The sequence below is a fragment of the Epinephelus lanceolatus genome, chromosome 14 (genome assembly GCF_041903045.1).
Source record: "Epinephelus lanceolatus isolate andai-2023 chromosome 14, ASM4190304v1, whole genome shotgun sequence".
Lineage (NCBI taxonomy): Eukaryota > Metazoa > Chordata > Actinopteri > Perciformes > Serranidae > Epinephelus > Epinephelus lanceolatus.
The window spans coordinates 21,716,341-21,728,734 of NC_135747.1; the positions used below are offsets into that span (position 1 = coordinate 21,716,341).

The 12,394-nt window shown below is 40.4% G+C and overlaps 1 protein-coding gene across 1 annotated transcript in view; it reads right to left on the bottom strand.

Annotated features, from left to right (window-relative positions):
- The window catches only part of LOC117251362 (coiled-coil domain-containing protein 148-like), a 45,973-nt gene that overhangs the window by 13,264 nt on the left and 20,315 nt on the right, over positions 1 to 12,394 (bottom strand). Inside the window, exon 10 of the mRNA XM_033617597.2 lies at positions 11,658 to 11,864. Coding sequence (XP_033473488.2) covers positions 11,658 to 11,864 — 207 coding nt within the window. The remainder of the gene's footprint in view (positions 1 to 11,657; positions 11,865 to 12,394) is intronic.

Consider the following 12,394-nt stretch of genomic DNA (forward strand, 5'->3'; position numbering starts at 1 on the left):
TCCTAAAAAAACATTGAAAACAGAGTATTCAGAACGGTGTGACGCCTGTGTTTTTCCTCACAGGGATTACCTTTACATATGTCTACCTCATTATCTAAAACTTTGGCCATGTTTAATATTAACATCTCACCACATAACATTATATATATTTATGACAGAAAATAAGGAAAAGCAAAATAGGTCCCTTTTAAATGTATTAAGCAAGTGATTCCCAGCCTTCTTCCTTAAACTTTAAGGGACCCCTTTTCTATTCTCAGTCATCCAGGTCATGGTTATATAAAGTGCTATATCATAGGCAGCTGGACATGCTTGAGTTTATTGAAGAAATTTCACCTCTCATCCAACTGAAGAAGCTTCTTGGATGAAAGGTGAAACGTCTTCAAGAAACTCCAGTTGCTTACGATGTAGCACTTAACATATATTCATATCAACTGTGTACTTTTGTGAGAAAGGTTTAGCAGAGAGTGAAGGCTCTGTGAATATAGCTTGAGTTCAGGTCTTCACCATGCCCTTATCCTGAGTTTATATTTTGAATAATGAATTAAACCCTAACTTACATTTTCATTTAGTTGTCTGCACAGAAATGAATGAAATGCTGAGATATAGGTCAACTGTATTATTTTTTTTATGGGGGTCAGGACCCTCAGGGTAAGAACCAGTGTATGAAACTACAATGCAAAGAAAAGCAATTGGATGACTGTGGATTTATGTTATTATCCAGTTAAGTCTGAAGGATGTTTATGAAACTAAGCATGTGTACACATGTCTGAGAATATGGTAATCACCATACATGGAGACACGTTGTCTTGACAGAACACTGACAAATATTTCACTCCTAAAACTGTGTTCACGTGCTCGCAGAGAAGGCAATCTTCACTCACCCAGCTAGACATCTGGAAACAGACAGTCCAAACTTATCACATACACACACACACACACACACACACACACACACAGTGCAAAATTTGCAAGGGAATGAGTGACAGGTTCGTTATGCAGCAGCCTCTCTGCGGCGTGCCGGGTATTAGAGTGTTGCATTCCAACTGGGCAGACGGATTCACAGATCTATCAGCGGAGAGCTTAGAAATCCCAGAAGAAATGAACTGCAAATTAACATGGTCTCACACACATTAGCACCAGCGGTATCATCAAGTCAATCATACTTGATGTCCGCCTGAGAAAAAGCGGCGGCAGCTGTGTGTTTGAGAGAGGACTTTAAACAATCCAGCCTCTAATCCACTTCCATTTGACAGTGCTGATGCTGGAGATGCAACATGCTTCTGCTTTAGAAATCAAAATGTTCTCTCATACAGAAATTCAGGGCTCTATTTTCCTGAAACTGGGTTCAATATGCAATTTCGTGACCAGAAATCCTGAGTAGTGACAGAGTATTGATGGTGACAACATTGTGTCAATATTTACCCTCCGTCATAAAACTGTTTTCCAGCCTGCACTGTCCCTTTACCCTGGTGCTGTACTGGGTCTTTACGAGAAATGTTCAACCGATGGTGTCGCCGCTGATATTGCCTTGTGTAATATAATGTTGTGATTGTGAAAGGTCACAGTAATGATTCCAGTAACTAGTGGTGCCCCAAGCAAACAAAAGACCTGTACAAAACCTCAGGGGCCGGTTGCACCAACTGGTCTTTACTACGCCTGGTCGTAACTCCTAAGACGGTCTTTGTTAAGACCAGTCTTAAGGAGTGGACTCAAGCACACTCAAGCTTCAACTTAAATTACACAGACACCTACTAAAATGCTTTAGTGAGCACTGTGGGCATCTTTACTTGCAACATTATTTTTGGCCTCAGGAAAAAAGGACCTATAGTGCATAAAACAAATTATAGACAATTGAGAAATAGGCAATGTTATCCCCCTTCTATATAATGCATATAAAGGGTTTAAACACATTTTAAATCATCCATATTTTGGGGTGTCCTGTTCAATCAAACAAATCAAACTTTGATTGTATAGCACCTCTCATACGGGTTAGTGCAGTTCAAGGTGCTTCACAGATGACTGACAATAAGACAGAAGACTGATAAGAAGACAAAACAAGCTTTTTAAAAATTAAAGACCAAATGCAGACAATGAAAATGATGAAAATCTAAAAAAATAGATTTAAAAGCTATAAAACAGTAAAAAAAAAAAAAAAAACTAAGACTAAGACAAAAAGTAGATACTAGCTAGATAAAATATATGAAAAGGACAAAACAAAAATAAAAAATAAAAATAAAATACAATAATAAAAATAATGTATATAATATAATATCAATAAAAATTCTACATTAAAAGCCTGGCTGAACAGGTAGGTTTTAAGTTTATGTAAAAAGATTTCAACTCTTCTGCTCACAGATCGTCACACTGTAGCAGCTCAGAACATGATAGCTAAAAGCTGCCTCTAAACTATGGGCTGCCCAAATACAGTAATTACAACAGCTCTGGTTTGAGTCTGACTGGGGACTTTTATTGCATGTCATTCCCCATCTTTCTCTCCTTCTGAAAATGAAATTAAAAAAGCTTTGGGATTTTTTTTTTTTTTAAACAAAAAAGTACAGAAAAACAAGTGCACATAATTAGACCATCCATCAAACTCCAGCCTGGCCCAGATAAGATACCTGCACACTTGATGCTTGGAACCTTGAGAGATGGGGTCTGTAAACAACCTAGTGGGTGGGTCTGTGAAGCATATATTTTGACTAACGTGACAGATAACACTATCTTTGTTTTTTCCCCCAAAGTCTCATAAAGCAAAAGTCTAAAGCTCAATTGCAGTGGTCACTTGAGGTCACAGAACCAACTGAAATGTACCTTTATGGCTTTGATCCACTGTGAACGCTGTGAATGCTGCAGCAGCTGAATGTATTTTGTACGTCTTTCTTGTTTAGGCAGAGATGAAAAGGCATTTCAGCGAGCACAAAGAGAATAAAATGGTCATTATGTACAGTCTACAGTAATTTGTCATTGGAATCTCATTTTCTGTGAATTCAAAGGGAAATGGGACACCATCCTTTTTCACGGCAGCACAGAAATGACTGCGGAGATGTCAGAATAACAAAAGAACGATAGCCTTTTTATCTGCACACTGCAGCCTGCTCAAAGCCTTTGTTAATATAACTGTACACTTATCGTGATGTCTTCTGTCAGGGGGTGTAGCAGCAGCTGTCATTGTTACTTTCCACTGCAGGTCATTTAATGACAAACTTTAGATACATAACAGATGAGTGAAACAGATTAGGTATGAACTCATGCTAATCTTGAACCAATATCATTGCTGTGAATTAGAGCGGCAAACTGGAGAGAATGAGTGGTGTATTTATAAGAACAGCACCACGCCTCCAAATGCGGCACCACTCTGAGTGACATTAATGACACGTGAGATTTACTGAATCTTGAAAGGGACAAGAACTAATGTCCATTAAGAGATGAAAAAAAAGAAACTATGCAATTATCTTTGTGCTTCCACAGCTGGCACAATAAGAACTTTCCTGAGGACCATAACAGGTACATCACTTTGAGGAGGAAAAATTATACACATCCGAGCAATTAACTCCTCAGAGAGTTGTCAGCTGAAACACTGTGTGGCCCACGCACTGTCTCAACTACTGAGACTCTGCTGTGTCCATTTGACCACCAGAGGGATGAAGAGTTGTACTTGTTAGTCACTAACACTCAGTGACAGGGGATCTGCTAACACAGTGCCTGGAGAATACACTGAGTACTACATGAGGAGCACACAGATCATCCGGGCATAAGTTAATCTTTAGCAGTGATGTTGATATTGCTGTGGAGAGCAGGAAATGAAAAAAATAGATTTTGCATTAAAAGAAAACACCCTCCCCATCTTATGAAAATCGTTGTTCTTTTGATTGTTGTGTCGCTCGTCCTGTTGGGCTGCTCATCCCTTTCCCACCTGAGCATGTTGCAACAATCTGTTATCCCTCCAGGCTTTATTTACTAATGTGGAAAACACAATTGCTCATCAAAGATGCCTGGGAGTGAGATGTAAGTGGGAGGCAAAATGAAAGCAAGGACAGAATAGAAGGCTTGAATGAACAGTAACACCAAGAACAATGCCTGCTAATTACAGCAGCCAGAGCACTGCAGAGCAAATAGCTGATGATTCATGAAGAAGAGTCTGTTTCTTGGTGATAAACTGGAATGAATATCTCGTGCAGGAAGTGTTAACTACTTATCCATTTCATTTTTACTTTTCACAGCACACACATCCCACAGTTATATTACTGTATTTCACATCTGGAGCTCACTCTGAAACTGAACTGCTTTTTGATCAGGAATGTCATCTGTGTCGACACATGAATCCAGCCAGCCATCTCTGTGTGGCCAAGCTGTGGTTCTCGAGAAGAAGCTGTGGTCTGTGTGACAGCCTTGCCCTTTCCAAAACAGAAGGGTACAAGCTCACTCTGAAATCAATTACCCTGAGTTTCCTCCCACTGCATGTCCCTCAGAAGAAAGCTGGCAGCACACAGCCGTGCTCCCCATCATGAGGTCAGAACCAGACCAGTACTGACCAAAACACATCCAATATATGCTCTCATCTGAAGCCACGGAGGCACAGGAAAGATGAGATGTAGACGGTATTTATTTGCATAATCACAGCTAGAAAATATGGCAAGACAGCAATTTAGCCGACAAGTACCACTACAGCAGTCCTTTATCTTTTCAATCTGTTTCAAAATGCTGTAGCTTAAACCAGTTTACAATGGTATAAACTGTTTAAAGAGGGTCACTCCTACATTAGTGCACTTGCCAGTGGTAAACCCTGTGGTTCCAAACCTCTTTTGTCTAATGTATCCCCACACCCTGATCAGATGAGTGCAAGCACTTTTTCACTGGCATTAAGTAAATGTTATGAGTGGATTATAACTGACAGTTAAAACTATTAATTATATTAACCAGATATGGTTACTTTATTTATTTTATATACCCCAAATAAGTCAAACACGGTCTCAGTGGGTGTTGGTCTCCCCCAGAAATGTCCTTTGTCATTGATCTTGTTTGTGATATTCATGGACAGGATCACAAGGCGCAGCTGGGGGGAGGAAGGGGTCCAGTTTGGAAACCTCAGAGTTGCATCTCTGCTTTTTGCAGATGATGTGGTTCTGTTGGCTTCATCACACCGTGACCTCCAGCATGCACTGAGGTGGTTTGCAACAAAGTGTGAAGTAGTTGGGATGAGAGTCATATCTCATATGGCCTAGGAATGCCTTGGGGTCCCCCAGAAGGAGCTGGAAAGCATTGCTGAGGAAAGGGATGTTTGAGGTGCTTCGCTTGATCTGCAATGTATAGACTCATACAGAAGTAATCCCTCCCAATCACCCCTTGAGAGGTGTGTGGTGGTGTATTTTTCTGCAGAGACTCTGCCCTCTGTCAGTATTTTCTTCTTATTTCCTGTGTTTCGGACGTTTGAGGGTATGTAACCCCACAGCACTCAGTTGAGGTCAGGAATTTATTAAAAGGTAGTGACCGGGTGTCAGACTGAGAGCAGCAGGCGTCAAAGAGGAAACTATGAAAATCCCAGACAGAGCACAGACAGTTGGCTTTCCCTCTCATTTTCATTGGCAATACTGAAGCTAACCATTTCAACTGCTGTTCCATTACTTTCAGCTTCTTTTATGTTTCTTTTAGCTTGCTATTGAAACCTTTTATCCTTAAACTTACACATGGCTAATTATGTTACTTAAGTAATTAAGTCACTTCTTCAACTGTTTATACATTACCTTAAGTAGTTAATTTGTTGATATGAACCGTTCATCATTACTTTTATGTAATTATATACCGTAAAACTTCATTTAGTAGCCCAGGCTATTATTTGAACTCAACAGGCCTATATTTGGGACACGCGTCTACAGTATATGGGAAAGGCCTTTAATTCCTTTCATACAAAACTGTTTCTCTGTTGCTGGCATTTATTTGTCAAAATGTGTAGCCACAGGGGGCTAGTAAAAGGGACCAGGCCTTTAATTGGGACTAGGCTTTTAACTGAAGTTTTACAGTAAATCCATACTTTTAGCTATTACTATTTAGCTACTCATTACTTCGACAGTTTATCCATTACTCTCAGCTGAATCTCAGATCTCATCAGTTTTTGGTCTGACGATGACGTGCGGCTATGTGTTTACAGTGATACGTTCAGCTAACAATTTGAACCATACATCCATTATTTTAAAGGGAAATTTCGGTTTATTTCAACCTGTCTCCTATCGTCCTAAATTTGTTTCAAGTGACTAGTGACATAAAAATAATAGTTAGCATGTTAGCCATTAGCCTAGATACAGCCGGGGCCCATAGTAGCATCAGACCTGTTAAAACGTAAGTGAACGGGCATACTTCAAGTGCAAAGTTAGTCCACTAAACAAGCTTTTTTTCCACAAAGACCGCCTCATATCGTTAGGATAAATGTCAGAGAACATATAGAAAACGACATGTAAACGTGTTGTCTTACCTTACCGGTGTGCTGCCATGTTTGTTTACCATTTAGCTCTGCTTTCCAAAGCGCGGCCGAAATCTCGTGAGAACAAGCAGCAACAGCTGGAAGGCAGAACTGGACAGTAGCCTGAAAAGTTCATTCATTTATTTTATGAAAGATTTATAGAATAATGGCTGACTTTTTGCCAGACTTCGACTCTGTGGAGGTGGAATTTGATTTTGCAGAGTTTGATGGCCGCCCTTATTTATTTGAGCCAGAATACACTGACGAAGAGCTTCATGAAATTGAAGAACGGAGGAGGAGAGAGAGAGAGGCGCAACAGGTAGAGGACGAGAGAGGAGGAATGGCTGCTGCAAGGCTGAGTAGCTCTGGAGATTGGTGGTGTACCTGTGAATGCTGTGCCCCAATGCCCACAGAAGAGGAATGCCTCTGTTGCAAGGAATGGGACCGGTTGCAGCCTTATTTTCAAGGTCTGGATGTGACCGAGGACGAGACACCTCCACCTGGAGTAGTATCCAGCTGGGCTTTATCTAGAGTTCGCGAGATTTCAGGCACGGTATGAGATCGCTGCTTGTTCTCGCGATATTTCGGCCGCGCTTTGGAAAGCAGAGAGCAAATTTATGATGATAGGAGACAGGTTGAAATAAACCAAAATTTCCCTTTAAGCTAACTATTTCATGTGTTCATCCAATAGTCAAGTCAAGTAGAACTTTGCATAAGTGCTTAAGTAAAAAATAAAAAAGCTGACCCATATCAACTGTTTATCTGGTGCTTCTATTAGTTTTTTATACTATATAAATTGATATTCATACTTTTAGTAATATCAACTATTTATGCATTACTTTAACCTTTTAACTATTTCAACCTCTCTGCTCTCTTGCAAACTAGTTTTTACAAGCTCTCCGTTGCAACAGGTGGTACAGCTGACTCAGGCAGGCTGCTTATTTTCCTCCTTAGCAAAAATATGCAATTTTTTTTCCCCACTTTTAATTTTTTGGCTGAGTTAAGTTTAATTGAGTTACTCTGTGGGGTACAAAATACACTATGCAGAAAAGCAAAGTTAACTGAGGATGAACTGCTCTTAAATGTTGGATTATGGTAATGACCATGAGACCTCCATAAAATATAAATGTTGATACATTGGACCTGCCGGCGGCATTGCACCAGCGCTCAACAAAATCATATAATTCCATACAGCACACTTATTAAAATAGGAATATCACTGAGTGTAGAAAGGGAATTGATCTCAAGAGAGGTGAATGACTCACAGCAGAGTCGGGAGAGTTGCTTGGGTCAAAGGGAGCAGCTGCAGAAAACAAAGTGTTAAAGAAGCAGATGCAATGGGAGGGGAATCCATCTTGTCTTGCCACTGAGTCGCTGTGCTGGCATGATAAAGGCAGTGGAAAAAAGATGGGATGCAAACAGGCGTCCGTCTGAGCCTCCACACAAAATCAAATATGTGCACATGCACTGCATAAACAAAAAACCTGGATGTGGAAATGTCATGGGAATATAAATGTCTGTGGGATTTTATTTTTCTCATTGCTTCAGAGAAGCATGAAAGCAAAACTCAGAAATGTGTTTGCCATCGTCAGAAGTGTGAAGTTTATGTTCTGCTGCAGGTTTACCTCTACTTAATGTCAAACGCCCCTGTTGTTTTCAAAAATACAGTAAAACAGAGCTCGCAGGTACATACTGCTGTCTTGAATAAAATATTACATCATTTTAAAATCCTGTGATGTGTTTTCTCCCCAACACAACTTTATTATGCCAGTCGTTGCAGCTAAAATAGCTCCATTCTGACAAAACTGAATATGAAGTGATCATTGCCCTTGAATTTGCTTCTACACTTACACCAAAGTGAAGGATAAAGTGAAAACACTACAGTTTAGTGCAATAATCAGCTGCACAATAAAGCAAGTTAGGAGAAAAACTACCTGTCCAACATGATGTATTATGTTAATCAAAGGGAGAGAATCTGTGAGCTGTTGATTGTTGGAAACTGTCGGAGGTGCATATGAATTCCAGGAGTTAAAACATGCAGCAAAATAGATTAAAGTAGACTTTTGCTGTGGAAAATGCACTCCAGTTGATGTTTTTATGTACACTTATAGCAACAGGGAAGTAATAAATGAATATCATCTTTAAGACAGGGGTCACTGATCAGTTTTTCTCTCCTAGTGAAAATTCAATAGAATAAAAATCTCTGGTATCTTCCCATCAATACATTTTAACTATATGCACTGCAAAGCTGAGCAACGTGCCCATCACTCTCTTCTCCCTTGTGCCTAACAGCATACTGCTCTGCATGTTTAGTAGAGCAATGCAACTTGAGATTGAATATACTTAAGTACGGCACCTTTCCCCTTGAAAATGAGGCAGGAAGTATGCGTATGAAAAAGAAAAAATCAATTGTCAACCTCTTTTGAAACTGTCTTCCAGTCCAACCTTTGATTTAAGTTTAGAGAGAGAGATTCTGGTGTCAGGCATCTGGTGCGCTGCAGTAAATCAAAGAGGTGTTTATGTTTATAAGCTGCATAGTTTAGGCGCAGCTTGTGAAATAAAGAGCCAGTTTTTATGCCCGAATTTGCAGCCTTGCTAGACAATTAAATGATAACACTAAAGTGTGACACGTGAAAAATTAACTTTTGGACAAAGCAAGTGGCACAGGGAAGGTCATATTCTGTATATACTTGGGACCTAAGAAAATTTCCCTGCAGAAAGGCTGTTGGTTTGTTAGTTCACAACATACCTCCCATGAATGCTCTTCACATTCAGTGGAATATGTGATTAATGCTAATTATAATACTCCCCTTACTATTTAAATGTGAACAAAATGCCCCCTAATATATTGATAAATATATATATATATATATATATATATATATATATATATATATATATATAAAATTGCTTTGCTTCCTCAGGCAACCATACACCGTGGTCTGAAATAATTATTAGCTAACGTAATAATACAACTTAAGAAACGTATTACTATAATAACTATTATTAAACTTATTATTACTGCTGGTTCTAGTATTTCGATGTACTGCAGTTCTACATGTGGTTTATGCAAGTAGTGTTTCCATACCCCTGAAGAAGCTGTTGTTTGACTGCTCTGGGTATAATCAATGTACCTGTACTGTACTTTCTATTTCATTAATTTCAACTGTATTAAAAAGTGGAAAATATCACTATCCACTGTTACAGTTTTGTAAACTGTCACAAAATCATATTACAGTATGTCACTTGAATGTCATAAAAAGTCATGGTATGAAGTGTTTTAATGCGTTAAAATAGCCAATTTAGCTATTAAGCTTCTAACAATTTCTCCGCGGGGGATTTCAATCAGTCATTTATTTGTCACATGGAATTATACAAGGTACAACTTCAGTGAAATGTGATCCCATCAGCTCCTTTAGCTTGTGCACTGTAATTTCGTCCTTTTTTTTTTTTTACGTCTTCTTATATTGCTGGCCGCTGCCTCATAATCATTTTCGGATGGTCCTGGTAATCCATGGTTTCTGGTAGTCCAACGCCTTAAGTGTTAACACATTCTGACCTCAACAAGATGGCTACGAGGGCTGAACTCCGGCAGCACCACACTGTAGCCGCCTCGGAATGGTAATAGCAGTGATCCACAGCTGGAACAGGACAGCACCTCACAATCCCACCATCACACCAGTCCTTATTCAGTGTAAAGCACACACTTCCTCACCTTCTCTTGCCAGAGTCCTCTACTCTGTCAGATCGGCATCTAGAAGAAGAGTCACCTGGTTGAATGGCGCCGTCCAGGATTTAGCTAAGTTTTGGTGAATCAATAGATATTACAGTTCCTGATATTTCGTTGGAAACTGATGCGTCATGGAGGTTGTCCAGTTTATTTTCCAAGACCTACACAATGGCTAGCAGGATGTTAGTTCTGCTGGCAGCCATCTTCTCCATCATTTCCTTGATGGTTACTGATGTTTACAATTGAAAACCTCAACCTTCCTAGCTAGCAGAAGTAGCAGGAGGAGAGTTTACAGACTGATGAGTTGATTTCCGCATCCTGATGAGTGACTTGCGGCCACTGCGACTAGAAGCGTCCGCGCCTACATCATCATAGTCATTCCCCAGACCCCTGGAGGGCTGGGTCGCAGGTGTGGGTTGAAAATGGTCCCCCGCTCTCAATTTTTATAGCTGATTACGGCCCTGGGTTAATGATTTAGATGCGTATGTACAAATTCCCAAACAGTTCTTGTTTTTCAACCTAGAACTCAGGAGCTAACATGGGCTGGTATCCCTGCAGAGTTGTATTACATGAAAACTACAGACTAAATCTGGGGACATTTGGGGGTTGAAAAACACAGAAAAAAGAGAGATCCGTAATTAATGCAGAGGGGGTAAGCACATGCAAACTCGACAGATCTTAAGGAAGCAAGTCTAGTACCTTTTTCCTTAAAAAAAAAAAAAAAAATTAAACCAGCGTGCTGCCCCCGCTTTGGTGATCTGTCCTGTTATTTGACATAACTAGACTCAGTGGTGATGCCCCACAGCAACCCCACCTCGGTACATCAGAGACTCTTGTTATCTAATCAGCCACAGGACATCAGCACTATTTTTCTTAAAACTGGCAGGCAAAGCAAATTCAATTTGTACAGCGCTGCATCAACAACACATGGATTTGTTCACATGAGTAACTTGTTTGTTGTGCGAATGTGAACTAGAACCCCTCAGAGACAGCAACATCATGTTTGCAAGACCATCCTTATTAGCTTGTTTGCATTCACAGCCCATCCCAAGTGGCAGCTAAAGCGAGAGATGCTGTCAGGCAGCCTGGCGTGATATGCAGCCTCGTCAGCAGATATACTGTACACAAGAAGGCAGCCAGACTGTCTAGTCCCTCACAACTATCACATGTGATAGCTGGAAAAGAATATCATACTTATTATATACTGGAAGCCAGCTGAATTCTGTCCACTCCACCAGTAGATGTGAGTAAGTGTGCCTTAGAAGTACAGTAGACCACAGAGAGCTCCTACTGTGTAAGCTGCAGTAGTAGGATATTAAAGTTATACATCCACTTCCTGCAGGGATTAACTACGGGTTTGTAGGCACAGAACTGCATAATTGCTAACATAAAAAGTGCCGTCTCATAAAGTTGGAAATGTTCCCGAAATGTGACAGCTCCCGGTGTGAAGGTATGCCACTAAATGACACTAACCTTCTCTCTGAGATGCGAGCAGATGTCCTGCTGGTGCTGGCGGACTCTGTGGAGCTCCAGCTCCTCCTGGTGGGCATGTCTGGCCTCCTGCAGGGTGACCAAGGCTCTGGCCAGCAGCTCTTCCTGGTCCCGCTGACACTGCTGGGTCACTACTCTCAGCTGTGTCTGGGTGAAGCGCTGCCAGTCCCACAGACGTTCATGCTCTATCTGGAGAAGGCAGTATTTGCACGAGATAGAGTGAGACAACATCATGACTGACTATCTTTGTTGGTCCAGTGTATTAGCTCTTTTCATAAGCATTAAAGGTCCAGTGTGTCTGCATCTAGCAGTGAGGTTACAAGGACTGAAACTTCTCCTGTGTGCCAAGCATGTAGGGAAACTAGGGTGGCCTACGCTAAAAGTGTTTGGTTTGTCCATTCTGAGCTACTGAAGAAGAACATGGTGGACTCCATCGGGGAGGACCTGCTCCATAAATAAATGGCTCATTCTAAGGTAACAAAAACATGATTCTTAATTTCAGGTGATTACAAAACAAATGAAAACAGTTATGAATACTGAATATAATTTCTGCCAATAGATTACCCTAAATCCTACACACTGGACCTTTAATCAAAAATCATCACCTAAAAGAAAAATTGATGGATGAATATGAAGAACACGGTGTGCAAGATTGAAGTACCGCAGCTCACAAGGCAACACTGCTGTATTATACACAGTGTTGTGCAGAACTGATGACA